This window comes from Triplophysa dalaica, chromosome 15 (assembly GCF_015846415.1).
Source record: "Triplophysa dalaica isolate WHDGS20190420 chromosome 15, ASM1584641v1, whole genome shotgun sequence".
Lineage (NCBI taxonomy): Eukaryota > Metazoa > Chordata > Actinopteri > Cypriniformes > Nemacheilidae > Triplophysa > Triplophysa dalaica.
This window is the reverse complement of record NC_079556.1, coordinates 5,215,864-5,243,683: the sequence shown is the minus strand read 5'-3', so window position 1 is coordinate 5,243,683 and position 27,820 is coordinate 5,215,864. Positions and strand designations below refer to the sequence as shown.

Here is a 27,820-nt window from a genome sequence, read left to right as displayed (position 1 = left end):
GGCCACATATAGTTTAAATATAATTTAGCCCTTGTGTCACTCAAAACGTGAAGCTGTAGAACACAAAAGATATTTTGAAAAATGCTTCAGTGTATCCATGCAATGTGGGGATCAATGTTGTGTAAACGTTCTCATCAAAATCTCATCTTTTGCATTCTACAGAAAAAAAGAAAGTCATAAATACTCGGAATGACATAAAGTTGGGTAAACGATGAAAGTATATTTATTTTTGGGCGAACTTTAAGTCTTAAATATAACACAACTAAAACTGTGCATTAGACCATATAGGGTCCATCCATTAAGTGCTCCATATTGCTATAGCCTACATTTAGAATGCGCATGCGCAGTTCTTATTCCATCCCAAAAATGCCAGATTCCTTGAATTGGAAGTGTGTGAGACTCTGCACGTAGCTCTGTGGACAGATGAGAAGAAGGCTCTCCTATAAAGCTCAGCTGCATACCAGAGGCATTGTAAACATAAGCGTCCCACATCCACGCTAGCATCAGGAGAGGAACATCTGGATCGATTTAGTGCTTTTTGACAGCTCGAAAAAAATACAGGTAACGTGAAACGCTTAAGTGACTTTTGCTATTTTACACTGTCTAAAGCGTGATTTCATTAAGGGTTTATTTTTGTTAATGTGTTTGATGTGCTATTTCATTATTATTGGTAGAGCAAGGCTATGACGACACATTATATGTTCAGTATACACTGATAACTTAAAGTCGGCAAAATTTGGGGAGTTGCATGTAGGAATTTCCGCTATGTGTACATACAATAACATGTGTATTGACTCTTCTAGAAGTATCACTCAGAGTAATAGTCAGCTTTCGGATACAATTTTAGGGACGAGTCTTTGCTGTGTTTTCCTTTATGTCTTTGCGATTATAAATATCTGGTCTTTTACCGATTTCCACGTGGATCAGATAGTAGAAGGTGTTTGTAGTTGTTGACACAAACGCATTAGTTCAGCGCGCGTTCGTGTCATAAGGTGCCACATTCCTAAAGTGGATAAGACGTGACAATCCTACTCAACTACTTTGAAGATGTTTTTGTTTTTGTCAGTTTTAAACTCTTGCACCCTGTTGCCGATTCATGCGCGAGGGAGGGGCGAGGACGTGGCACTTCCGTTACGCCGGACCCAATGAACTTCGTTCGGCTTCCATGGAAGACCCTCACGAGCTCACGAACTCTCTTGAAAGAAAGGAAACACAGTTGCCAAGCCACCACATTGACTTTTTAAACTGAGTAATTTATCAGTTTAAAGTGAACGAAGACTACAGAATGTATGTTATTCACACTGTTAATTATTTAAACTGTTCAGTGGGATTTACAAACCATAGTATTTTAGATTTTAGTAAATAAGGTGGCATTGATACCTGTTTGTAAGCGGCCTATGTAATTTGTATAGAGTTTTGCAGTTCACAACTAACTTTTAGCACATGGATTGTATGAACGTAGATTTCTCAAAGTGTGATAAGGATTTTTCTCTATGATAATTCATATGTCTATGCGGAGACATGCAAGGTCACATTGCGTCCTTCATAACTTTAAAGCGTTCACTTATGGATTTGACATGAGTTTATATAAGAGGCTCTGCTATACCTTCCCCTTTTGAGTAACATTGGATCCCTAAAACAGAACAAATGTTAAAGCTAATAGGTTGTTTTTTGGCCCCTTAGGGCATTTTTTGGAGAACATCTCGAGCATCAGATGGATTTAACATACATGCCATGATATGTCTCTTTACATGATTATGATATTTTTGTGCAACACATTAAAGATCATATTATATATTTAGTAAGAGCTGTACTGTTTTTAAAGATTTTCTGGACACACTTTTCAAAGAATCACCTGCAGAGCTTGAATATCTTTATTTATTGGGGGTTATCAGTGTATTTGTACAGTGAGTCCCTCCCCCAGAATTCCTGTGTGTCGGCAAAGTTTCACAAAAGAATGCGTGACCTCTTGTATACACAAGACACTTTCGCTTAAACACACAGAGAGTTTCCCGAATTGCTGGCACAATCCTCTCTGTCATTTTAACCACTGGATGCCACATTTGTGCCAAAATTTAGAGCCAACAATAAATAACGGCACCCAACATCCACACGAAAAATAAACTTTATCCCAAAGTTGGCTGTTGTTTCCTATTTAAATAAACATTGAATATTGCCATCAGAAATGAACGAGAAAATGTTATTGTAACTACTACAATTTACTGCAGATAGTTAGTTAGCAACAACATATCTTATAAATCACAAATGCCAATTCTTCTTTGTCTCAGGATGGTGCGGTGTTGGTTCCTGTTGACTTTATTCATCCACACCCTCTATGCCCACAGGGACTTCTTCACTTCAATAGGTGAGATTCATTGCTTTTTTTAATGTCCATCGTTTTTTTCTGTTCTGTATCCTGTCCATTCCTTAAAAGGTTATCCATCCTTCATAACATACAACTCAGGATGTCCCTAAATAGCTTAAATATTACAATTGTAAGTGGGAGGTTTGGCCTAGCCGGTCAGCAGCCCACTCAAGTTTGTAAGACAACCTAGTTTTAATTCCAGATTTAACTTTTTGATCATCAGGTCAGATGACAGACCTACTATACACCGAAAAGGACCTGGTGACATCTCTGAAAGAATACATCAGGCAAGAGGAGAACAGACTAGATCAAGTCAAACAGTAAGTGGAAATGGACACACATAAAACATGTGCTCTAAACATTCTGTTAACCTGCTCAGCTGTGCAAACAAATGCGCCCAGGAAGTGTCCTGCTATTGTTTGTAAACGCTTTTTATATACAGTAACTACACAATGCGTAAAGACTTTCAAGGGCTTCTTTCAGATGACAGCTCATGAATGTCTAGTTAATATTCTGGCTCCTTAGCAGCAGCTGTTTCTAATTCTGTTGTGTATCGTCTGCAACAGGTGGGCAGATAAGGTGGATTCGCTTTCAAACACAGCCACGCAGGACCCCGAGGGATACCTGGGACACCCGGTCAATGCCTTCAAACTAATGAAAAGACTTAACAGTGAGTGGGCTGACCTGGAAAGCCTGGTTCTGAAAGACACCACCAATGGTTAGTGAGTTTTCTGACATCGAATTGAATTACAAATTCATTGTAAATAAAATGTCAGATGAGATCTTAGAGGTGTCATGTTTAAAATTGATTTTAATAGATCTGTTTTCTCTCTTCTCTTAGGGTTCATCTCTAATCTGACCACTCAGAGACAGTTTTTTCCAACAGATGAGGACCAGACTGGAGCAGCCAAAGCTTTGCTTAGACTGCAGGACACGTACCAGCTGTCTGCCAACACCATTTCGACCGGAGACCTGCCTGGTGAGTGAGTGCACGTGTCAACATTTTTAAGTAACTGAGGTCTAAAATAAGGGATGCATTTATAGCAGGATAGAGTCTTTATATTATATGTGATTATAAACGATTTTCTCTTTTCATTTTTCCGGTGTGAAATCAGGTGTTGTTCATAAGAGCCAGATGACTGTGGAAGACTGCTTTGAGCTGGGCAAGATCGCATATTCTGAAGCAGACTACTATCACACCGAGCTCTGGATGGCTCAAGCCCTCACACAGCTGGATGAGGGCGAGGAATCCATCATAGACAAGGTCACAGTAATGGACTACCTCAGTTACTCCATTTACCAACAGGGGGAGCTAAATCGAGCTCTCGAACTTACCAAGAGGATGTTGAACTTGGGTAAGATGAAATCAAATTATAGGACGTTTTTCTTCACAGTAGAGTTTGGAGGTATTTTGGAAAAAAGGGCATTTTTTATGATTTGTCCCCTTGAAATTGTAAAATTATAAGGAATTAATGGAAAGACAAGGTTTTGAAAAATGAGACGGGTGAAAAAATGATTTTTGATAGATCGGATAACAAAAACTGACCGTACTGTGTGTGAATTTCAGACCCAAATCACAATCGAGCCAATGGGAACCTAAAGTACTTTGAGTCCCAGCTGGAGAAGCAGAGAAATGCAGTGGAAGAAAAGAAGGAAAATGAGGTAAACAAATCAGAGGAGAAAGTGCTGGACAAACGTGAAGCTCAAAGGAAACGATCCAAAGACCCTCTGCCAGAGAGGAAGAAATATGAAATGCTGTGCAGAGGAGAGGGAGTGAAACTGGTGAGAAGAAAGATGACATTTTCTCTTGACTTTTGGTCATTGTCTTTTATTTTTACTCTAGTTTAAAACTCTCGTTTCTTACTCCTGTAGACGCCCCGCAGACAGAGCCGCCTCTTTTGCCGTTACTTTGACAACAACCGCAATCCACAACTGCTGTTGGCTCCAGTAAAAATGGAAGATGAGTGGGACCGTCCTCACGTTGTTCGTTATCATGACATCATCTCTGAAAGTGAAATTGAGACTGTGAAGGAAATTGCAAAACCCAGAGTGAGTTTTTGTTTTTTTAGTTTTTAGTTAAACTGTGTTTTATTTTGAGATCTTTAAAAAAGATTAAATCTAATCTGGCTGTTAGTTTAATTGATCACATATTTAAAAGGCTAATGTGAACAATTGGTTATTGATTTCTTGGCAGCTCAACCCATAGGATTAAACAGACATCAAATTATCAAATACTATTGTTTAGAAGTGTTTACTATTCTATGATTATACTGTTATAGAGGTTTAGTCAAAGTCAGTTAGGGGTTGATGTACGGGAGCCTGTGTGGGAAACACAGAGCAATGTGTAACCCCATATCTGGCTCCTTAGCTCCGTAGGGCTACTATATCCAATCCCATCACGGGCGTTCTGGAAACCGCCCCCTACAGGATCAGTAAGAGGTAAGGCATGAGAATTTAGAGAATCACCAACATTACCGTCATGCTCTTGAAATTCTTTCGAATTCAAGAACTCCTTAGCAGAAACAATGTAAAAGAGCACATTATTGATAGAATTAATATAGTATTTTAATTATTGAAGTTAGATACAAACAATTACGAAATTATGAGAATTCCACTTCGATATAGCTGCTTTGAAATGCATTCTTAATATTGTTTTTATGCTGAGGAGTTGTACATTGCTGTTTTTTTACATGCGGTGATGAAAGAAGCAATACTGTGTTTTTATTGCAGTAGCAGTCATTGAACAGGGACAGTGTTGTAAACACAGAGACAGTTGTTAAAAAAGTGATTTGTTATGCAAAATGCTTCGCCCTTTGTGGTAGTTTGTGATATAAAGTATCACACTGAGAACGTTTTAGCTGGGGCAATAAACATTCAGTTAGACTTTTGCATCATAGAGTGTGAACAAATCTGTCCCTGCTCTTTACATGGCTTTAGTTCAGAAAAAGACACCTAAAAGTGACCTCTCTGTCTCTATCTGTCTCTCTCTCTTTCCGTCCTTTTGTCTCTTCTATTTCCATGTGGGGTGTTTTCTGTGTTTGTATTCTTCTCTCTTCTGCTTTGTGAAATGGGGAATAGCTAAGGCGAGCCACGGTGCATGATCCCATTACGGGAAAACTCACTACTGCACAATACAGAGTCTCCAAGAGGTAAGGGGTGAAAAGGTCATAACAGAGAACTTACTCAGTTTTAACCTTGTTTTAATCAAACCGCCAATTCAATTTCATTTAACACAAATGAAAAACAAGAGATCGATTGGTCAGTTCAAAATGTCATGTTGCAAGAGTGTTGACATCATTTTTACATTCATGCTTTCAAAATGTTTTTTTTTTTTGGTGGAAATCGGACATTTTTCATATTCCATGGACCGTACACACATTACTTAGAGTTATTAGGCAAAGGCCTCTTCTTTTAAACACAGAATGTTTTAGGGCAGGCAGACCTCCATTTGTCCATATTCACACTGACAGCAAATGTTAGTTTGTATGTTTGAAAAGAACATAATTTTTCCTGCTTTACATGTCTATTCATACTTCTTGTCTATCTGAAGGGCTTGGAAATGTCCAAACAGGAAGTGTGTTGTCATTGTGTCTTTGCGTGGCCAGCCGCTTGAGTCTATGCACTAAAATAACCTTTAATAGAGCTAAACATAGTTGAGTTGTCTCAGTCATATTTCCACCCATACCACAGTGGTTTAACCTCTCCCAGTTATTATGAGTGTGTGTGTGTTTGAGAATGCATGTCTCAGACTGGGTGTATTCAAAGTAAAGTTCGAGCCTGGGTTACACTCACAAACTGTTATCGTCATTACTTTATTGAATGTAAAGCCACAACTGTTCTTGAAATAGAAAAGCGAGGGAGTGGCCTTGTCGCAGGGGGTGCCTTTTATCTTTCATCTTTGGTTCCTTTTTCCATCCGTTGTGGTCTTATCTGCATTTCCGTCTTTATTATAATCTTAACGTTAGTTTCAACTAATTTACTAAAAAATCAAACTGATCTTGTCCGTTATGTAACTTAACATTTATGTTAAAAAAATTGTCCATGTCTCCATGTAATGCCATCTGGTTTGTTGTCATATGTGTCGTGCAGTATATTTTGATTAGTTAACTTTAAATATTTTCCTTACCTGCCAACCTGCTTCCTAGTGCTTGGCTGTCTGCATATGAGCATTCCACGATTGAGAGGATTAACCAGCGTATTGAAGATGTGACAGGTCTTGAAATGGACACTGCGGAAGAGCTGCAGGTATGTGGGAGGGGCTTGTAGACTCCACTAGCCAATCCGATGCTTTTAAAATTGTGACGCCTTAATATAACTAGAATCCACTTTATCATGAACGAAAATGTCGTGGTGACAATCTGGTTTTTCCTTTTGTGATTTTTATCTCAGGTTGCAAATTATGGAGTTGGAGGTCAATATGAACCTCACTTTGATTTTGGAAGGGTAAGTTCTGTGTCCTAAAAGATTAAAATGCCATTTTTTTTTGCATAACCTGTCAGCATGGCAGTGGTACACTGTTTGGCACATAAGCTTGTGTCTGTGTTTCTCACCCTTCAAACTTGTTTTGTATACACACAGAAAGATGAACCAGATGCCTTTAAAGAACTGGGCACAGGAAACAGAATCGCGACATGGCTCTTTTATGTGAGTAACTCGCCTCGTCTCACACAATATTTGTGTTTAGTAAAATCTTCATTTATGTTTGGGTTCATTTCATAGATATTTCATAAGTGAAAACTATTTATTAGTTTAAAATTATTTGAAGTTATGTAACAATACTGATATATTTACTGTTACTTGTCTTAGGATCAGTTTCACAAACAAGTCTTAAGGCTAGTCCCAGACTAAAATGAATCTGCATTCTGATGAAGACCAAAAATTAAGACTTTTTCATAAAAGAGACATTTCAACTGAGGCATAGTCCTGGCTTAAGCTAGACTGTGTCTGTGAAACCGGGCCATAAAGTTTGATTTATCCTGCACTAACTGTATTGCAGATGAGTGATGTGTCAGCAGGGGGCGCCACTGTCTTCACAGATGTAGGAGCAGCAGTGTGGCCCAAAAAGGTAAAACGTACAACAAAAGATATTTTGTCCCATCAAACATGTGCAGCCTTTTTCATATTCAGTGATTGGTATCTTGACAGGGTACAGCGGTCTTCTGGTATAACCTTTTTGCCAGTGGTGAAGGAGACTACAGCACAAGACATGCTGCCTGTCCAGTATTAGTAGGCAACAAGTGGGGTGAGTAGGCTTGATCACACTTACCACACTCCTGCATCAAGAGCAACCTTCAGTAATTTAATACACTCTAATCGTTCTTAAACATTTACATTTTATACTTTTTCAAAATATTCTTCCATTTAATCACCCTTCCATTTTCTCTCATTTTTATTTTCCAGTATCAAACAAATGGATACATGAACGAGGACAAGAATTCAGACGGCCCTGTGGCCTAACTGAATCGAAATGATCACTTTCTCATTTGTCATATTTCTGTTTAACATCACACTGTCAGTTTTGTTAAGTATAAAATGTCTGTCTTTACAAAGCGTGAAAGGCCATCAACCATCTTTGTATCACCCCTTTGATAGCAAACATCCTGGGAAGAATGCATTCAAGGGACCATGAATATGCGAAGGTTTTACTTTAGTTATTTATTTGGGGTTGTTTTTTATCCCCTTATTTTGCTTTTGCACTTTCTCTTGTCTCAAACTCTAGCTTTTTAGGAGGGTTGCTTAAGTTCTGCATAAAACCACTGAACATTCCAGAAACCATAAACGTGAATCCACTTACATCCTGAGGGGCAACCTGTTAACAACAACATCAAAATTTGAGCAAACCTCTACTACACAGTAGTACCAAATAATACTTTTTAGTAATTTCTGGGGCCAATTCAAGACAATGAAATTTGTCCCAGATCTTTTTAATATACTTTTGTATGTGTGGAAATGTTTTTTGAAGCGTGGTTGTTTTCTACAGAATTAAAATCTATGTCATCATTTTAAACTGTCTTTTGTTTGGCTTCAAAGAAATCAAATGGAAATGTGAAGAGTTCAGATCCAATAGCCGCCTCCGTCAAAAATAAGATTAAGATGAATGCTCTCCACACATAGTATACTGTATGTAACTCAAATAATTTTGCTTCAAAACCCACTTAGTACAACACTCTGACAGTAGCATGGCAACATTTTTAGTAATAGACAAAAATATATTGTGTGGGTCAATGTATTTGCACTCTCAGATTCGTGAGTTTCAATTCATACATCAATAGAAAGCTTTCAGACTGTGAAAACATCTCAATTTCGAAATTTTTTAACCATAAGACTGGTTTTGTTGTCCAGGGTCACATATAGAGATAATGCTTGACTCAAAATGTTTTCTTTAGGCTGTGTAAGGCTTTTTATGGTTATTGTGAATGTATTATTTTGTCTATGTTAAAAGAACTTGCAAGTGTTGTGGGGTCTGAGCGGGTGCTTGCAGCAGAGCCGAATGGGTGGATCTTGACCTAGTCCAGATTATTTTATAAATCAACATACTACAACAGATGTGGACAAAAGCCTTTACAATTAAATTTTTCAGTGATGACTGCTATTAAACCAAAAGGTTAGTATAGCACATTCTCAACTATGGGTTATTTTAACCTTATAAATTGTGCAACCATTTCTACCCAACCAGTTGTCTTAAAAGTTACCCCAAAGTTTTTTAATGTCATTAATGTCAACCATTTTGTATGTCATTAATGAATGAAACATGTTTTTTTAAATAGTATATTAGAGTATAAATACAATAAGGGGCAGTTTCACACACAGGGATTAGTTTATTATGGATTAGGGAATGTGTTCAACCAGGACTAGGGTTCAGTTAAATCAGGACATTAAAGTAGTTTTTACAAACATGCCTTAAAAAAAAACATTGCAATTGATGATGTCAGTGCAAGTCGTTTCAGTTTAGACAGCTAACATTTATTTTAGTGTAGGACTAAGAGCATTGCGTTAACAACGCAAGGTTGTGGGTTCGAGCCCAGGGGATTGCAAATACCTATGTAAAATGTATTGGATAAAGCAATGTAAGTCGCCAAATGCCTAAATGTAAATGTAGGACTAGTAGTCCTTGTCCGGGTAACCCCCCCAAATGTTTAAAAAAAGTTATTTCAATGGGTAGTTAAGGTGGGACATTTTGGAATTTGTCAAAGTTTAAAACTTAATAGCAATTTACAGGAAATCTTTGCAAAATTGCAGTCAGGTCTAATTCCATCCCCTAACCAACGCGTGGGGTCTTGCACTAAGAAGGTTACGTACCGGTCATGTGACCCCTCAGTACTAATTGACTGTCGCTCAAATCTCCGCTCCGTCAGACGATTACTGCACGCGCACAGCGGCCGGGAGGCACGAAAGTCAGATACACCTGAAACAATAACGATCCCAGTTTTACTATAAACTACTAGATCAAGAGTATATAACGAAGAAAATGAATCAGATCGAGCTCTCAGTGCCTTATGATAATGGATACGAGCAGGACGAGTACATGTTACAGGAGGATGATTGGGATCGGGATTTACTGCTGGATCCCGCTTGGGAAAAACAGCAACGAAAGGTAAGAGACAGTTTGGTCCCTTACAAGAAAGTGCACTATATTGATTTTGGTATTAAAAATAACGATACATTAAAACTTTCATTTACAAACGCTACATCATTCTTTACAAAACAGTTAACAATTTAGAAATGTCATTAAACATTTATTAAAGAGCTTCTATTATGTTTTGTTGTTGTGATGTAATGCATAGAAGATTAGACCAACTGTTTACCATTAAGACCACAAAATTCCTTTATTTATTGGAGCTTATTCAAGGACTATTGGTTCCTATCCACCAGATATCATAGCATCTTAAAACTCAACACATTTCATGTAAATATACATTGAGACCATTACATTTTCCATTTAAACCAGTACAGTTAGACTTTTTGGGTTTCAATTTCTGTAGTTTTTTGATAGGGTATTTAATTGTCCCCTCCAATTCTATGTATTCCCAATATGTGTGTATGTTTACTGTAGAAATCTACTGTAGACACACCATTTTATTGTATATCAAACGGCTTGGTGAGTTTAATATGGCGCTGTGTCAAAGCGGGGTCTGGATCTACTCATGCTGTGGGATCGATGCAGCGGGTACCGAACTAACAATAGCACAGCAGAGAGGGCTCTGTGTGTCTGATACGAGAGGAATGCGGCCTGTCAACAGATGCTTCCAACACAACATGACGTCCTTTGGATTAGAATGAATCCAGGGGCTAATTTTAACTCTAAAACCAAAAGGCATCATAGTAGGTTAATCCAGTGCCCTTGGTGGGAAATTCTTTTGTATATGAAACAGAACCTCTATTGTTTTATAGGTTAAAGTAGTTTCAGAAATATAGGTAGTAGCCTCCTTAGTTAGCCAAGCATAGAGCCTTTGCTCTCCACCCTTTAATAATTTAAAGGGGCAGTTCACCCACAAAAGAAAATTCTTTCATCATTTACTCACTATCTGGTCATTTCAAATCTGTGTGACTTTCTTTATTCTGCAGAACCTTAAAAAAAGATATTTTGAAGAATGTTGGTAACCAAACACAGATTCACATCTATTGTTGTGTTCTAATTTGGCATATAGGACATTTAACAAACTGGGTGGATTTGTGCTTGTTCACTGTGTCTTTATCTTCTAAGGATTGGATTCAGTCCTCTTACAGCCAAATATCAACCACATACGTGCACTTTGTACGGATTCGTTTTTTATTCTTAGGAAGAAAGTGATTCAGCAAGTTAGAAATGAGAAGATATTGCAGAATAACTTTTTAATTCATATAATGAAAAAAACAACGCATGCCTTTATACATGAGTAGTGTATTCAAGTGACCAGACCTACTTGGATGATGTCAAACCAACCTTCATTTGTTACTTCTAAATTCACTGATAAGCATTCGTTGCCAAAAATAGACCATCACTCAACACGGACATCTTCTTGTTACCAGGGTCTAAAGTTTTACAGAATAAATTAAATTCTTTCCTGTCTGATTCAGAAAGGCAGATATGATACACAAACGTGATAAATTCTGCATTCTCTCTCATATCTCTCTCCTCAATGTGAGCTACTTCATCAGGTTCCTTATCAGAAGCATACTCTGCAAAGAGAGAGCTAAATTTACACTCTTACCTCGCAGGAATGCACTCTGGAGTCTACAGTAAAGCTTTCATCTGACCAGCAATGAATGTAACGTAGTGAACCCGCTTTAAGGGATTAAAAATACAGTCCATCGAGTCCAAAATCTGGCCGAAGGTATCGGCGGATTTGAAAGTGCAACCTAATACAGATGTGGGCAGCCGGACAGACAAATTTTGCTCCATGAAACACTTCACAACATTACTATTTTTGGCTTATTGGTAATGGCTATCACAACATTCGTCCTTTAGATTTGTGTCTGTCCATAATTGTAAGGCTGTGTCGAGTTATAATTTGTGTTTATGCCCATGAATGAGTGCCCAAATCCTTTTAAGTGTGTTTCAGAGCAGCAGTCAGAGCATAATGCAAAGTATAATGTACAGCAGCTGGTAGTTTTCAGCAATGTGGTGTATTTGTCAGTAAGTGCTTCTATTTCTGGATAATGAACTCGGTACAAGTGAAGTGTTGCGATCATGTGTATTATTAGTGTGCAATGGGCAGTATTGTAATGATATCACCATTCTATTGTCTCATGTAGTCTGTGTTTGTAATAGGATTCTGTCTTTCCGACATTAATACCAAAACCAACAGAATCTCCACACAAACAAACATTACTGAAAGAACTGAACCTAGAACATATGCATAAACCAGTTTACAAAAGAAATTGTTCACTTGCTCTTGCATCTTTAACCGAGCAAAGTTTTTTTTTATCCACATAGATAGATTTTTAAAAGGAAACCTTTTGAAACCCAGTGCATAGTGTCTGGTAGAACAGAGGACGTTCGAGGAATGTATTTTGAACAATGTTTCTGTTTCTCAGACATTCACAGCCTGGTGTAATTCTCACCTGAGGAAAGCTGGCACGCAGATCGATAACATAGAGGACGACTTTAGAAATGGCCTGAAACTTATGTTGCTACTTGAAGTCATCTCAGGTAGACACACTCTTGATACATCTAGGTTACAAACACTTAATCAAAAGTTCAGATCGGTTCATCTCTTCGAAATCTTTTTTCCAAACCACACAGGTGAAAGATTACCCAAGCCTGACAGAGGAAAGATGCGGTTTCACAAGATAGCCAACGTCAACAAAGCCCTTGATTTTATCACCAGCAAAGGAGTGAAACTGGTCTCTATTGGAGCTGAAGGTTTGCTTTATTTCACACCTGTTCTTATTCATGAATACATTTAGATTAAATAACACGGTGAGACATGGGTGAATTCAGCAGTGTTATTGTTGTTTTGGAGAAATAATGATATTGCTGTGGTGTTTTGGTAGAAATTGTGGATGGTAATGTGAAGATGACTCTCGGAATGATCTGGACCATCATCCTTCGCTTCGCCATTCAGGATATCTCTGTGGAAGGTACCAAATCAATCGATGCACAAAGAGTCACAAATATTTTTTTTATTACTTAATAAACAGTATTTAAAAAAAGGATGATTTATTAACTTAAATATTAGTGATGCATGCTTCATTTATTTTCCTTCAGAAACCTCAGCCAAAGAAGGACTTCTACTGTGGTGTCAGAGAAAGACCGCTCCCTATAGGAATGTCAACGTTCAGAACTTTCACGTCAGGTGATGCTAAATTTTTTATCATTTTTTTAAGCCAGTATCAACTATATTCTTTAAGAAAACTAAATTAGTGTAATATCATTTTAGTTATATGGTTGGTTTGATGGTCAGATCTCAATCTTTAATTTCAACATAACCCTGATTCTCTCTGTCTTCGGTGAAGCTGGAAGGATGGATTGGCGCTGTGCGCTCTCATCCACAGACACAGACCCGATCTTATTGACTACGCCAAGCTCAACAAGGTCTTGAGGATGTCCTCAGATTAACCGGGATATTCTAACATCCCTTTCACAAAATTAGTGTGAATACCACTAAATGTTTATGCTCCCTATTATTATATCACACTAAAATGGTTGGTGTTTGTTTAAGCTAACATTTTATTGTGTGCCAATGACTTATTCACATCAACTCCCTCAGGAATCCAATGAAAATGTTGCTTGATTCTTGATCTGTTGTTGTTTACACTCCATTTTTACTGCATGCAACTATTTTGTCCTTTTTGTGGTTAACTGAAAAAATATGCGTCCGTTGTTTTGGGTGTTTTCTGAAATAAGTTCACATTGGGAGTCTGTTTCAGGGTTGGAACTGAGTTCTGGAGTAATGTAGTAGGTTTGTCCGTCGTATGTAAAAGAAAATTATTTTATCCAAATCATTTTATCTTTGTACGTTTTTAACTAGAAATAAGCCAGCAGTTGTTTGTTGTGAGTGAATGTGGTTTCACGTGTATGCCTTTTAGTTGTTGCGGTAAACAGAGAGAGCTGGCGCATACAACATTTCCCAGAGGTCCATATGGATTTACAATAATCCTGACCCGGAATAGAATTTGGGAAAGTGATCCACATACCAGTAGCACCAGAGCTGTTTCTAAAGATGCTTTCTAAGAAACCAGCAATGGGAGTTCTAAAAACTGTGTGTCAGGCTGAATTGAATCAAGATCCATACAGGTGTTAAAGCTCAGACATAGTTTTCTTCAGACCGAGTGGTCTGGTTCAGGTCTGAGTGAATGGGCGGTATGGTTTTTAAAGAGATGCTGGATCGGATCATGGAAGATCAAGGATGTATTTAGCTTTATACAGGTCAGTTAGTTTACTATGAGAGCACACACACATTCCGTTCCACTTTCAGCTGTTGCTGTCGGCTCCAGGTGAGCTGGAACGGGGTAATCCGGTCTTTAGTGTGGACCTTGTTGTACTAGACATCAGGATGTCTATTACATCATGGATCGCCTGCAGCTGCTTGTCTCCCGCAATGTGGCGCTTTATTGTTACAGAGATCAAAAGCTTGATCCCCAAGCCCTGCTTAAAATACATACAGACAGACATCCACAAATACATGCTAGGCATTGTGTATGTAACACACAATGCAATATGAATTGGTATTTGAGAATAATACACTGCAAAAGTTGCACATCTGGACTCTTATTTTTATCTCAATTTTATGGTTAAAAGTATTAAATTCTTGAATCCTTATTTATTTTGTTTGTCCCTACCCTTTGGTGGCACCTGTATACTGACACTCACCTTTGCATGAAAAAAAGTCTTTAACTTGCAGTTTATTTAGGTTTTCTTTGAGACACTACTTTTTTCTGTCATGTTTCTGTAGGATGATCCTCTGGGTAACCTTAATCTGGCATTTGACGTTGCTGAAAAACATTTGGACATTCCCAAAATGCTGGATGCAGAAGGTAAACAATGACCATGGATTATTTAATCATTTCCTTGGAACGTTCAAGAGTGCAGAGCAAGTGAAACATAATTTAGAAGAAGAATCATGTTAAAGGGACAGTTTACCCCAAAATAAAATGTCTTTCATCGTTATTAAGAAGACACTTTTATCTAAACCGTCTTACAAATGAGGTAAACAACAGAAGCAGTTAGAAAAACACAAGGACAACGATGCAAAAGTGCAAAACAACTGGTCTCAGTTAGCCTATCACAGTATCCGAAGCCAAGTGTCATTTTTTTTAGGGAAGAAAAAGTAGAAAATAAATAAAAGTCTGTATCAAGGGGTCAGGTGTTGGCGAAAGAGATGTGTTTCTAGCCGATCACCCTCAAGTTGTGACAAATCTGTACACATTTCTTTGTTCTGATAAACAAGAAATTTAGAACCAACAGTTCTTGGCCACCATTGACTATTATAGTAGGAAAAATGACAATGGTTGTCAAAAGTGCCCCAGAACTGTAAGCTTACCTACATTCTTCAAATTATCTACTTTTCTGTTCAACAGAACAAAAAAATATAATAAGGAATTCTTCCTACTATTGTGGTCAGTGGTGGCCAAGAACTGTTTGGTTACAAGCATTCTTCTTAATATCTTTCCCTGTGTTCATCAGAACAAAGAAAGTGGAACAACTTGAGGGTGATTGTGTGTTCCTGTTCCTTTAAGAGACTAAATACTTTAACTAATGACTAATTCTAATATAATCACAACCCCGAGGAGTAAAACATTATTATGAATACGATGACCGTGTAGTAACAGTGTAGTGAACATGCTTATAACTTCTCAAATGGCACCCTAACTAAAATTACTTGAAAATATGGCTTTTGCTTCACCGTTGTAAGTAGCACAGACAAGCCAGATAAAAGGGCAATGATGAAGTTTATGTCTCCAGTCAGTAACACAGCTTTACAGAGGCCCAGAAGATACATGTGTCCCCAGAGTTCATTCGAGATTGATTTATTGTTTCTCTTTTCTCTTCTCCTCTAGACATTTTGAACACCCCTAAACCTGACGAGAGAGCCATTATGACATATGTGTCTTGCTTCTATCATGCATTTGCTGGAGCTGAACAGGTAGTGTTGTGAGTGCTGGAAAAATAGCTTGATCTTGATAGATCCAGTTGTTTACTCCCTTCTTTCATTCACCCTTTCATTCTAACTGCTTCTCTCCATCAGGCTGAAACTGCCGCTAACCGAATCTGTAAAGTCCTTGGAGTGAATCAGGAAAACGAGAAGTTAATGGAGGACTATGAAAGGCTTGCTAGTGAGGTAAGAAGATTCACTGTACTACCTTCCTCATACACTCATCACTACCGGCTACTACACACTCATAAAAATGATCTTCTCCTCCCTTGAATTTTGCTTTCTAGCTGCTGGAGTGGATCCGGCGTACCGTTCCTTGGCTGGAGAACCGGGTTTCGGATAAGACCATGGCGGAGATGCAGAGGAAGCTGGAGGATTTCAGAGATTACCGCATGATGCACAAACCTCCAAAAGTGCAGGAGAAGTGTCAGCTGGAGATCAACTTCAACACGCTGCAGACCAAACTTCGCATCAGCAATCGGCCTGCCTTTATGCCCTCAGAGGGAAAGATGGTGTCGGTGAGTGAACCTTTATCTAGAATGTTTGGAAGCAAATAAATACTGTACTTTGTTTATTTATGTTGTATCTTAATAAACAACTTTGACAACTATAAACGACACAAGAAGCATTCACCCATGTATCAGTGTTAAGTCCAATGTTAACCTAGTTAGCTACATGATCATTTATGTTTCTACATAAATCAAATTACTAAAGATTAATTCAAATGTAAACCAACCCCTAAGGGAAAATTATATTGACATATTGTCGGTGTAGTAAACATGCTTATGTCTAAATGCACATTATCTTTTGATAATATGTGTGTTTTTGCGTAGGATATAGCCAGTGCATGGCAGGGTCTGGAACAGGCAGAGAAGGGCTTTGAAGAATGGCTGTTGACTGAAATCAGGAGACTGCAAAGAGTGGATCATCTAGCAGAGAAATTCAGACAGAAATCCACCAACCACGAGACCTGGACTGCAGGTAAGGCCTGACCAATTGATTCCGATGTCATTGAAATATCAACCACATCGCAGGTTTGTTATTTTGTTTGAAATAATCTTGTGCTTTGTGTCCGTTGTGCCATAGGTAAGGAGGAGATGTTGACCCAGAAGGATTATGAGTCAGCATCTCTGATGGAGATCCGAGCATTGCTGCGGAAACATGAAGCATTCGAGAGTGACCTTTCCGCTCATCAGGACAGAGTCGAGCAAATCGCTGCTATAGCTCAGGAGCTTAAGTATGAACCTTCAACCAAAACCTTCTGCATTGAGCGTCCACATTAAAATCTGTGTTCCCTGAATGTATATCACTGTGAAATGTGTTTGGCTTGACTTCGATAGCTTGATCTGTTTGTAATTGATTTATTATTTATTTTGTCCTTGTGACTGACCTGTCTTGTTTCTGTTGACTGGATATCTTCATATCTCTAACACTGCTGTCTACAGCTAATCGCACACATACATACAATGTGCCTTCAACACGCTTAGTAGTTTGCATTGCTGGCTTTCTATTTTAGCATACATTATCTCCCTGGAGGTGTGTGTCTGTGACTGACAGCTTGTGACCTTTACATTGCCTCATTCAGAAATCTACATGGTAGTGACATGATAATCATAAACATATGATCCATCTCATATCAATTCCTAATCCCAATCCAAACCTGTTTGATTTATGATGAACACAAAATATATTTTGAAGATCGTTGACGTTCCAACAACATTAGGGCCCCATTGACTTCTGATGTATGGACAGAAATCAACTGAGACATTTGTCAAAATATCTTCTTTTGTGTTCAATAGAATAAAGAGTCATATACAGGTTTTGAATGACATGAGGGTGAATATATGATGATAACATTTTCTGTTTTGTGTGAACTGTCCCTTTAAGGCTAAAATACACTACAAGACCGATTTTTCCCAGATTTTCAGTCTGGAGCTCTGGACTAGTCGCAGAAAGTCTGTGCCAGTCTGCAGATTTGATCAGTTAGTGGGCTTCTATCTGAAACTTCCCAAAAGTCTGCAAGTGTATGAAAAAAAATCTGTTTTAAAAGTCTTGTTATGTATTCAAGCCATTAAGTGATAAAAACAGTGGTTATTGACAAGCTTTATTGTTGATCAAAAAATACCAAATTATTGAATCCGACCATTTAGATGAACAAAGAACTCGTTTAATTTGAATAGTCCGGAATTCTTTTTATTACCCCCCCAGGGAGACACATGTTCCCTTATTCAAAGCTGTTTTAATGTAATATACGCTCTCTCTTTCTCTCTCACCAAACACACACACCGTCTATCTCTCTCTGTTCATTATATTAAAGTGAGCTGGACTATCATGATGTGGCATCAGTGAATCAAAGGTGTCAAAGCATTTGTGACCTATGGGACCATCTAGGCACGCTCACCCAGAAACGCAGAGAGGCATTGGAGGTCTGTGGGATTTTTATTTTTTTTGGTCTAGGACATCTTCTGAAACACATCAGAGCATCCAATAAGAAAGCAATCTGTGTTTTCGTTTTTGCAGAGAACAGAGAAACTTTTAGAGACAGTGGAGCAATTGTTTCTGGAATATGCCAAGAGATCTGGACCCTTTAATAACTGGATGGAGGGAGCCATGGAGGACTTGCAGGATATGTTTATAGTGCACACTATCGAGGAGGTCCAGGTACATACGTTCACACAAAGAAATGCATATACGTTGACGCACAAAACAGCTAATCTTGGCTGTCCTTTTCAACAGGAAAAGAGAAGTTTTGTCTTCTAAAATTTACTTGCTCCATCTTTCCTTGCGTTTAGACTCTGATAGCTGCCCACGACCAGTTTAAAGGCACGCTTCCCGAGGCAGATGCGGAGAGGCAGGCCATACTCGGCATTCGGCAGGAAGTTCTGAAGATCTGTCAAAGTTACGGCATTCGTGGAGACCTCAAGAACCCCTACAGCACCATATCTACAGAAGAGATTGCCACCAAGTGGGACAAGGTCAAACACACAACCTGGAGATATTTGACAGTGTTTAGTGCTTTTTGTGCATGTATAAACAAAAAAGATATAATTTAATTTGATTGTGTACTGTTTTTTCCTTCAGGTGAAGAAGTTGGTTCCCCAGCGTGACAGTGCGCTGCAGGAGGAGTTAGCACGACAGCATGCCAATGAGAGGCTCAGACGGCAGTTTGCTGCCCAGGCCAACCTCATTGGACCCTGGATACAGACCAAGATGGAGGTCGGTACCCTAGCATGAGCAAACAAGACAATTCTTACATGATATTTTGTACATCAACTTCATCATTATGGAATTAGTAAGCAAAACAAGTGATTGATTTACATGTTTTTTAAATGACAGGAGATCGGCCTTTGCGCTATGGTGATTGGTGGGACTTTGGAGGATCAGATGACCCAGCTGAAGCAGTATGAGCATGTCATCATCAGCTACAAACCTAACATCGACCGATTAGAGGGAGACCACCAACTCATTCAAGAATCGCTTATCTTTGACAACAAACACACTAACTACACCATGGAGGTAAGCACACAAAATCACACATCATTCATGGTTCTATAGCACCTTGATTTTTGGATCAAAGCATCTGTCAATTGTGCATAATCACGTGTAGGTGCATCACATTGCAACACATAATTTGTGTCTTGATCTTGTATCTGTTTCCTTTGCAGCATATCCGTGTCGGCTGGGAGCTCCTTTTGACTACGATTGCTCGTACTATTAATGAAATTGAAACTCAGATTCTGACACGGGACGCAAAGGGCATCAGCCAGGAGCAGATGAATGAATTCCGATCTTCCTTCAATCACTTTGATCGGGTGCTGTACTCTGTCTTTGTTTATTAGCTACACTAAAATCTTCTTTAGTGTGATTAGATGCTACACTAAGCCTTGTTTTATATACTATATACTAAATACTAAACACTTCTAAATCTTATATTTTTGTTAACTGAGACACACACTTTTGCTATAATTACCTGTGTTTGTGCACACTTCTATTTACAAGACTAGAGTTATCACCTTTTCACACATTTAGTGATGCGACCTGTTGTGTATTTCGTTTTTAAGTGGCAATATGGAGGGGAAACGTTAAAGTGATAGTTCACCAAAAAACGAAAATTCTGTCATTACTTACCCTCTTGTCATTTCAAAATGTGGATGTTTTTTCACAGTACGCAAAATAAATTATTTTAAGGAAAGTTTCCCTAAACTGAATCTGCACCCATTGTCTTCTATTATACGGACACACAACCAATGCAAGTGAATGGGTGCCAGTAAACAGCATTCTTAAAAATATTTTATTTTGTGTTCTCTGGAAGAAAGTAATTCAGGGTTGAAATGATAAGGAGTTAATGATGAATTTTCGTTTTTGGTTGAACTATCATTTTATAATGGAACACCATATGCTAAATATATATACGTATGAAATTACAATAGCATAATTTGATGTGATGATTTTATTTTAAAGCAAAATAATGGCAATCCGTTTCACTTTTTGTGCATGTCTGTGTGTCTGTGTGTGTGTTTGTTGTAACCCACTCTCAGGAAGAGGAGGGTAAACTCAGTTCTAATGAATTTTAAGCAGGCCGGATCAGCTTTGGCTCTGTGAGAAATGATACACAGGTACTAACCACATTCCTCCTCAGCATGACCATTAACCCAACATGAAGTTTGTTGCACTGGTTGAACATCATATTTACTGCGCTTTTGAAATATCTCAAATATTTGTTTTTTGTGTATGTGTGTGTTTATTTTTGTCAACGTGTGTTTCTGTGTTAGGTGCTTTCTGTTTTCCTACTTACCATTTCTTTGTTTCTCCAACTGTGACTCCATCATCAACCCTCTCTATTTGCTCTTTACACTTGGCTGTGCAGAAGAAGAATCGAGCAATGGATTCTGATGACTTTAGAGCCTGTCTCATCTCGATGGGCTATGATCTGGTAGGTTAAAGAGGACTTAAAAAAATAATTTTATATTTAAATAAGTTAACATGAAGTTAAATTGTCTAAGATACTAAGACTTCCAATAAATCCAGCAATTCAGATGTATGACTACAAAAAGCAAAATATTTTATTCTTAATGACAAAAAGTTTACTGCTACTGTATCTTAAGGATCTCTGATAATTTTAAAGATTGTGAACAGTATTGCAAATTACCAACTGCTCTTCGCCACACTGAAATAACGGGCCAGTATTGTAGTGTGTAAATGTGTGTATTTTTCTGTGTTCAAAGGGGGAGGTGGAGTTTTCTCGTATCATGATGCTGGTTGATCCAAACTCAATAGGCGTTGTGTCATTCCAGTCTTTCATTGACTTCATGACCAGGGAAACCGCAGACACAGACACAGCGGAACAGGTCATAGCTTCCTTCAGGATCCTTGCCGCTGACAAGGTGTGCTATACAAGAAAAAGTTTACCTTAAATACTATAGATATTTGATATAGATATGTGAACCGTTTCTTTAACCACAAATGCAGAGCTACGGTTTCTCTGGAACACTATATCTAGTTCCTGATAAAGCTCTTTCCAGACGCCTTATCTACTGTGTGCTGTGTCCTTTATCTTTGTGTAGCCATATATACTGGCGGATGAGCTGAGGCGAGAGCTTCCACCAGATCAGTCAGAGTACTGCATCAGCAGAATGCCTCCATACACGGGACCTGGAGCTTTGAGTGGAGCCCTGGACTACACCGCCTTCTCTACGGCCCTGTATGGAGAGAGTGACCTTTAACCATATCAACACCTGGCTTCACCTTTAAAATACCTTATTTGTTAGTCCAGTAAATTCTGTACTCGGAAGATGAAATGCACCAAGAAATGAAAACATGAAAAGTAAATTATAATGAAGTTCTAACACTATGTTCTCAGTTGTTTATATGAAGTGGCTTTGTTTAGTCATTCAAATGCATTTGAAATGCAGCCAATGCAAAGAAAGGATGAGAGTTATTTTAAATCTTATATGAACAATTAAATCTAAGGTAAGATTATTTTACTGTCCCTATACTATTAGCTTTGGTCATACAGCAAACAAAGAATTTGTATAAAACATCAATAGTATTGCAAAGTAATATGCTGTAGATGCACTGATAGTACAAATTACATTATTTTCTCTTTCCCTGAATTAATCTGTTATGGGTGGTAATAAAATAATTGTATTCTTTAAAAAATACAGAATGTAGTGTTATGCTGAGAGAAAACCTTGAGAGATTCTTTTACAACATAATTAACCTAAATCTCATAGACAATAATATTTCATGCAGTATAAACAGAGGTTTCATTCTCAAATAGATTTCATTTCACAGGACATTTGAACTGCAGACATTTATGCTTTTGTAGAAAGTACTAATGGGCTTGTGAAACTAAATATTTATAACTAAAACACCTGATTTAAATGGCAAAGTACTCACCGGGTATTCTTATGAACTGCTTTGTTAAATTATCTGCAATATACATCTGCCATGTATGGTACTTTTGCATTCTGAATCATTTTACCCACAAATTTATTTTAATGCACAAAAATGAAAGTGACTTGCTATGAGCAAGAAAGACAAATTTGAGTGTTTTACTGTGATGACAAGAAAATAAACCTTAATTGTGAAATGACCCGAGACTCTGTATGTCATACATTTCTCAGACACTTTTTATTCAAAGCAACGTGCAGTATATTCAAGCTTTACATTTAATCAATGTGTGGGACCCTGTCTATTAACCAAGCTACAGAAACACACAGTCTTGATATATGTATAATTGTTTTGCCTGGTTTTCCTTTAGAGAGGGACTCGATCCCTTCCTGTGGATTACATAAAAGGATCCAAATATGTAAATTGAAACAGAAGAGGAGTTTAGGGTAAAGGAAATGCTTAGGATTTGGTGATGGGGGTGGGCTTTAAAGATAGGGACCAATCCTATAGCACACTCCCCTGTGTATGAACAAATCAGAAAAATCTCATGGGAGTCCAAATTTGCCTTCTCCCAACTTCGATTTTAAAGCTTAATTTGAATTTGTCACAATGTACAAATTTAGTTCTATATTATTTAATATAAGTATATAGATTTTTGTATATAAAATATTTGATGTAAATTAATTTGTTGATGCCTATTGATATTCCTTTTTTCCCTGCTGAAGATTTTTTTTAAATAATTTCACATTTCAATGGTTATAACAGGAATTACATTGGTATTAAAATGTTTCAACAATATGATAGATACATTGTGGTAGTTTTTTGGTGGATGAAAACCTATAACATCCTTTAATACTACTAGAATAAGGCACAAAACTGTACATAAATTAATGCTTTTAATAGTAACAGGAATTTGATAGATCGTAGCATAATCTGCAACGAAAACAGATTTATATAATTTTCTTAGTTTGCCAAACATGGAATACACGTTTCCAACTTTAACCCTATCAAATCTTATCTCATGATGGGTGGGACAGTATCCAGCACCTGCGACTGGATGAGTGCGGAGTGGACCAGTCTCTTCTGTTTGTGTGCACCGATCCCTGATCAGACATTCAGAGAGAAACAATATCATTAAACATGGATACGGGAGAAGGGGAAGATGAAATTCAGTTTCTGCGAACAGTAAGTGAAAGAATGTCATTTAAGTAGCCTATTCAAGTTTCTTTGAGTGCTACATTTACGCTGAGCTACATTTGTAACTTCCGGCGGATGAAAACTATAACATTAGATTTAATATCAGATGGATGTTATGTTATCTTAATCGTTGTTCAGAAATTGTTGTATTATTTTTTTTGCAAGAAGGTTGGTAGAAAATACTTAGCCTTTTGTGCATAAAATTGTGAAATACATGTAAACAGACACAGCCATGATTCAAAGCGTCGATGAAGTTTTGAATTGCTTCACGTAGGCTACAATGTAATTTGTAACAATAACACTTATTATGGGCTTTATTTTTTCGTTTTATTTCAATTCAACTATCAATCAGTTTTTGCAATTGATAATTGTCTATGCATACAGAAAGTTAAGGATTGCAAAGTGCATTGGCGTGTTTGGTGACTTGATTTGAAACATTTGAGACAGTTTGGCTCACATCACCGTTGTATGTTTTTACTTTGTATTATCAGTGAAAGGACTGAATGTCGGATGTGTGAGCTGTCACTCAACCTCATATCTTTACAAAAAAGATAAACCGAGAATTGCACCCTTTCTGGCACACAGGCATCCATTCACTAAGGATTTAGCACATACTTTATTTGTACCAATATTACTGCATTCAAATGTTATGTGAATTGTGTGTGTGTGTGAGAGAGAGAGAGAGAGAGAGAGAGAGAGAGATAGGAAGAGAGAGAAAGAGAGAAAGAGAGAGAGACACTTCTGGTCACAGCACTGACATGACAAGCCAGAGGTGTTGGAATTCGCCATTCGCGTACTGATAAGAGTACACTTATATTCAGTCCTTATAAGGTTACTAATACAGTGCTCTTGTTCTTCTTTGTACATGTATTAATACCAGAGTACTGTAATTCAGACATAGATCATGCATTTAACTGTAATATGTTTCGAATAGGTATTTGAATCTTTGTTGAGCTAATCCCAATGACCTGTGCTTTGCTCCTGCCAGACAACTGAGAAAATCCATGTAAATGTTATGCCAACTTTTAACATTGCGCCTCATCTATGATGTGGTATGTTTATTTCAGAGGGACGAGCTGGTATTGAGGTGTTGTTTATCCGGCCCTTATCAGCAAAAACTCTGTTTAGCTGCAGAGGGTTTCGGCAACCGGTTGTGTTTTCTAGAGTCCACCTCCAACTCAAAGGTAAGATACTTACAGTTTACATCGTACATCGCCTCTGAAATGAGGGTCCTGGGTTCTGTGAGCTTGAGCAATATAACTTTTTAGATTAAAAGCGTGTTCAAAATAATGATAATGCAAACCTCAAAAACACCTTCGGGTTCCTTTCCTTCACAGAATGTTCCAGCAGACCTTTCCGTGTGCGTGTTTGTTCTTGACCAGTGTCTGTCAGTCCGAGCACTACAGGAGATGCTGGCCAACCGTGAAGACCTGCGAGCTGGGGTGAGTGATGGGGGCTCAGACAGTTAAGTATTGAAATGGTGGTCAAATATCACAGTTTTGTTTTGTTCAGTCACCTGAAGCAGGTGGGCGTCGCACTCTGCTCTACGGTCAGGCGGTGCTGTTTCGACATGCCTACAGCGATATGGTGAGAGTCAGACCAATCCTTTTTTTCAAGAGCTACCAGAGCAAGTCAACGTCCAACACGTGATTTTGGCTTTCTTGTTTTAGTACCTGTGCTGTCTGTCCACATCCGGGCTCTCGTCTGACAAACTGGCTTTTGATGTTGGTTTGCAGGTTGATACAACTGGTAAAGACAAAATCTAATTGAATCGATCACACTGCGGTCCATGTTTTCATTTAACTTTTGGTTGCAGTTTTGTTTACATTACCGACCGTGATGTCATGCTGTCTGGTTTTAGGTGAGGTGTGCTGGTGGACGGTTCACCCCGCCTCCAAGCAGAGATCAGAGGGTGAGAAGGTCAGAGTGGGAGATGACCTCATCCTAGTTAGCGTTTCTTCTGAGCGATACCTAGTAAGTCTGTCTGCCATGTTGTTTCTTTTTCGGGCGGAGCGATCATGCCTACTTGAATCTCTCATAGTCTTGTTCTTTCAATCTCCTTCTCTTCTTGTTAGCATGTGTCATGGAGAAGCAGTGAGAATAACGACTGCGACATTGGACGGGTAGATGCTGCCTTCCAGCAAACTTTGTGGAGCGTAGCCCCTGTATCCTCTGGATCGGCAGAAACACAAGGTACATGACCAATCACACAACAGCATTCAACAAGTCAGTGGTTGCAAACCTGGGAAGCCTTACACGGGAGCTGACATACATTTAGGTTAAATAAAGCTGCATAAAAAGTTTCACTTATCATTTTATATAAAATCATTTTAGTATGTTTAAAAATAAAAAAATTGCTTACAACTCGTCCTTTTATACTTCCGATCTCTTCCGTGAGAGATGCGAGACCGGTGCAACACGTCGTTCCATCACGGCTCTCGTCCTGCCTTGCTCGCTACAAACGCAAATGCGGTGATTTTTAGTCAGAAATGAAGGAAAAGTTTAGATGCTTTGACAAAACCTTTTTAAATTTAGGTTTTATTGAAGGACTCGGCCAGAATGTGTGTTCTGTGGTGAAAAATTGGTATACGACAGCATGAAACCAAGAAAAATGAAAAGACACCTTTTAAAAATAAACAGTAATTGACAGTAGCCTGAAAAATAATCCGAACATTTGTTTGAGTATTCAAGTAAAAATGTCATTAAAATCTTTTAAATTTACCGTTTCATTAAATTTATTATAAAATAATTTATTTATATTTACCATTTATATTTGTGTGAGTAGCAATTATACACATATATGAGGGTTGGGGGGCTTCGATGTGTAGCTGGGGGGCCCAAGAAAAAAGGTTGGGAACCACTGATCTAAGTCATCTGAACTTGCATCATCATGTAAAATCATCCTTACCTGTAGGTCATTTGAGAGGAGGTGACACTGTACGTCTGCTACATGGACACACAAATGAGTGTTTGACCATTTCTGCGGCTGGACACAGAAAGGAGGAGCACAGGTCAGAGAGGTTACCATATCAATAAAAGTAACTTTTTACTGCCCAAAATGTATTTACTTGCACTCTGTTTTGTCTAGATCTGTTCATTTTGAAGAAGGGTTGGTGTCACTTCAGGCTCGGTCTTTATGGAGGCTTGAGACGTTACATGTTGCGTAGGTGTACCGCCAACTAGAGTGTGATTACAGTTAAGGTAGATAGTCTTTCCGTATAGTAATATTTTGTAAATGTTTGTGACTGTTTAGTTGGAGTGGTAGCCACATCCACTGGGGTCAACCGTTCCGTCTTCAGCACCTCACTACCGGATCATACCTGGGACTGACTCACGATTATGGACTGCAGCTGGTGGAGAGGGAGAGAGGTGATGTTAAAAGTAGCGCGTTCTGTCTACGTGCATCAAAGGTAACACCATAACATAAACCCAATAAATTGTTAATACTTTTGTGTGAATTTAAAACCGTCCGTGTAATAATCAAATCTTTATTTTTATAGGAAGATAGCCATGAGAGATCGGATTTGGTTGAGAGGAGAGATGGTATGGGTGCCCCTGAGATCAGATACGGAGACTCTTTATGTTATGTCCAGCATGTGGACACTGGGCTTTGGCTCACATATCAGACCAGTAACCCTGGGAGACAGAAGGAAAGTAGACAGGTAAGCTCACAGTCTGTGGTAAATATCTTTACCAGATAAAAAACTATACTGACTTTGTGCGTAGTTTTGTAGTTAGGATTTTTGGGGGGATAATGCAAAAAGAGGAAATGCTTTGGTCCCGCAGGCCGTTTTGCAAGCAGAAGGTCATATGGATGATGGACTCACCCTCTCTCGCTCTCAGAGGGAGGAGTCACATGCTGCTTGTTTAATTCGAAGCTCCGTTCTTCTTTTCTCACAGTTCATAAGGTAAATGTTAAAAACAAAAGGTTTAGCCTGCTTTGAGTTTTAGTAGTTTTAATGAGTCCCAGGATTCATTTTCTTATTTTTTTTACTTTATGAAGGGGGCTAGATGATGTCAGCCAGAAAGAAAACATCCCTAACTTGGATCTTCCTATTGAGAGGGTCTGTCTGACCCTCCAGGATTTGATTGGTTATTTTCAGTCACCTGAAAAGGGGCAGGGTCATGAGGTCAGACAGGGAGATATAAGAGCACTGAAGAACAGACAAAACCTCTTCCAAGATGAGGTAATATAACAACAAACATACAAACGCAAATCACAGTTTGCTATAATGTCTGATTTTCTTCCTCACTTTTGCTCTGGCTGTCTTTTTTGTTGTCTTTCTCA

General features: G+C 38.3%; 3 protein-coding genes across 4 annotated transcripts in view; all 3 read left to right on the top strand.

Moving 5' to 3' along the window:
- Positions 1–378: 378 nt before the first annotated feature.
- Positions 379–8,372, top strand: p4ha1b (prolyl 4-hydroxylase, alpha polypeptide I b). 2 transcript variants are annotated; one of them, XM_056767225.1, is made up of 15 exons: positions 379–561; positions 2,289–2,365; positions 2,589–2,685; positions 2,932–3,083; positions 3,207–3,344; positions 3,481–3,720; positions 3,933–4,147; positions 4,238–4,414; positions 5,444–5,514; positions 6,511–6,610; positions 6,755–6,808; positions 6,944–7,009; positions 7,362–7,430; positions 7,511–7,607; positions 7,766–8,372. In XM_056767225.1, the coding sequence occupies exons 2-15, from the start codon at positions 2,290–2,292 to the stop codon at positions 7,834–7,836; spliced, it is 1,623 nt and encodes a 540-aa protein (XP_056623203.1). In that variant the 5' UTR covers positions 379–561; position 2,289; the 3' UTR covers positions 7,837–8,372. The 2 variants fall into 2 exon arrangements, with proteins under 2 accessions (XP_056623203.1, XP_056623202.1); XM_056767224.1 differs by lacking the exon at positions 5,444–5,514 and adding an exon at positions 4,734–4,804.
- Positions 8,373–9,706: 1,334 nt separating this feature from the next.
- actn2b (actinin, alpha 2b) lies at positions 9,707–22,537 on the top strand. Its single transcript, XM_056767223.1, has 21 exons — positions 9,707–9,959; positions 12,383–12,497; positions 12,591–12,710; positions 12,842–12,928; positions 13,056–13,143; positions 13,304–13,382; positions 14,743–14,824; positions 15,848–15,933; positions 16,036–16,128; positions 16,230–16,460; positions 16,776–16,923; positions 17,029–17,179; positions 18,260–18,368; positions 18,463–18,603; positions 18,735–18,917; positions 19,024–19,158; positions 19,279–19,458; positions 19,608–19,754; positions 20,810–20,875; positions 21,168–21,326; positions 21,507–22,537. Exons 1-21 carry the CDS (start codon positions 9,834–9,836, stop codon positions 21,663–21,665), a joined length of 2,685 nt encoding a protein of 894 aa, XP_056623201.1. The 5' UTR covers positions 9,707–9,833; the 3' UTR covers positions 21,666–22,537.
- Positions 22,538–23,398: 861 nt separating this feature from the next.
- Positions 23,399–27,820, top strand: part of ryr2b (ryanodine receptor 2b (cardiac)) — a 46,854-nt gene continuing 42,432 nt past the window's right edge. The window contains 13 exon segments of the mRNA XM_056767874.1: positions 23,399–23,520; positions 24,600–24,716; positions 24,870–24,974; positions 25,045–25,119; positions 25,203–25,281; positions 25,394–25,506; positions 25,608–25,725; positions 26,447–26,543; positions 26,621–26,695; positions 26,786–26,942; positions 27,033–27,194; positions 27,319–27,440; positions 27,536–27,719. Coding sequence (XP_056623852.1) covers positions 23,476–23,520; positions 24,600–24,716; positions 24,870–24,974; positions 25,045–25,119; positions 25,203–25,281; positions 25,394–25,506; positions 25,608–25,725; positions 26,447–26,543; positions 26,621–26,695; positions 26,786–26,942; positions 27,033–27,194; positions 27,319–27,440; positions 27,536–27,719 — 1,449 coding nt within the window. The 5' untranslated portion in view covers positions 23,399–23,475.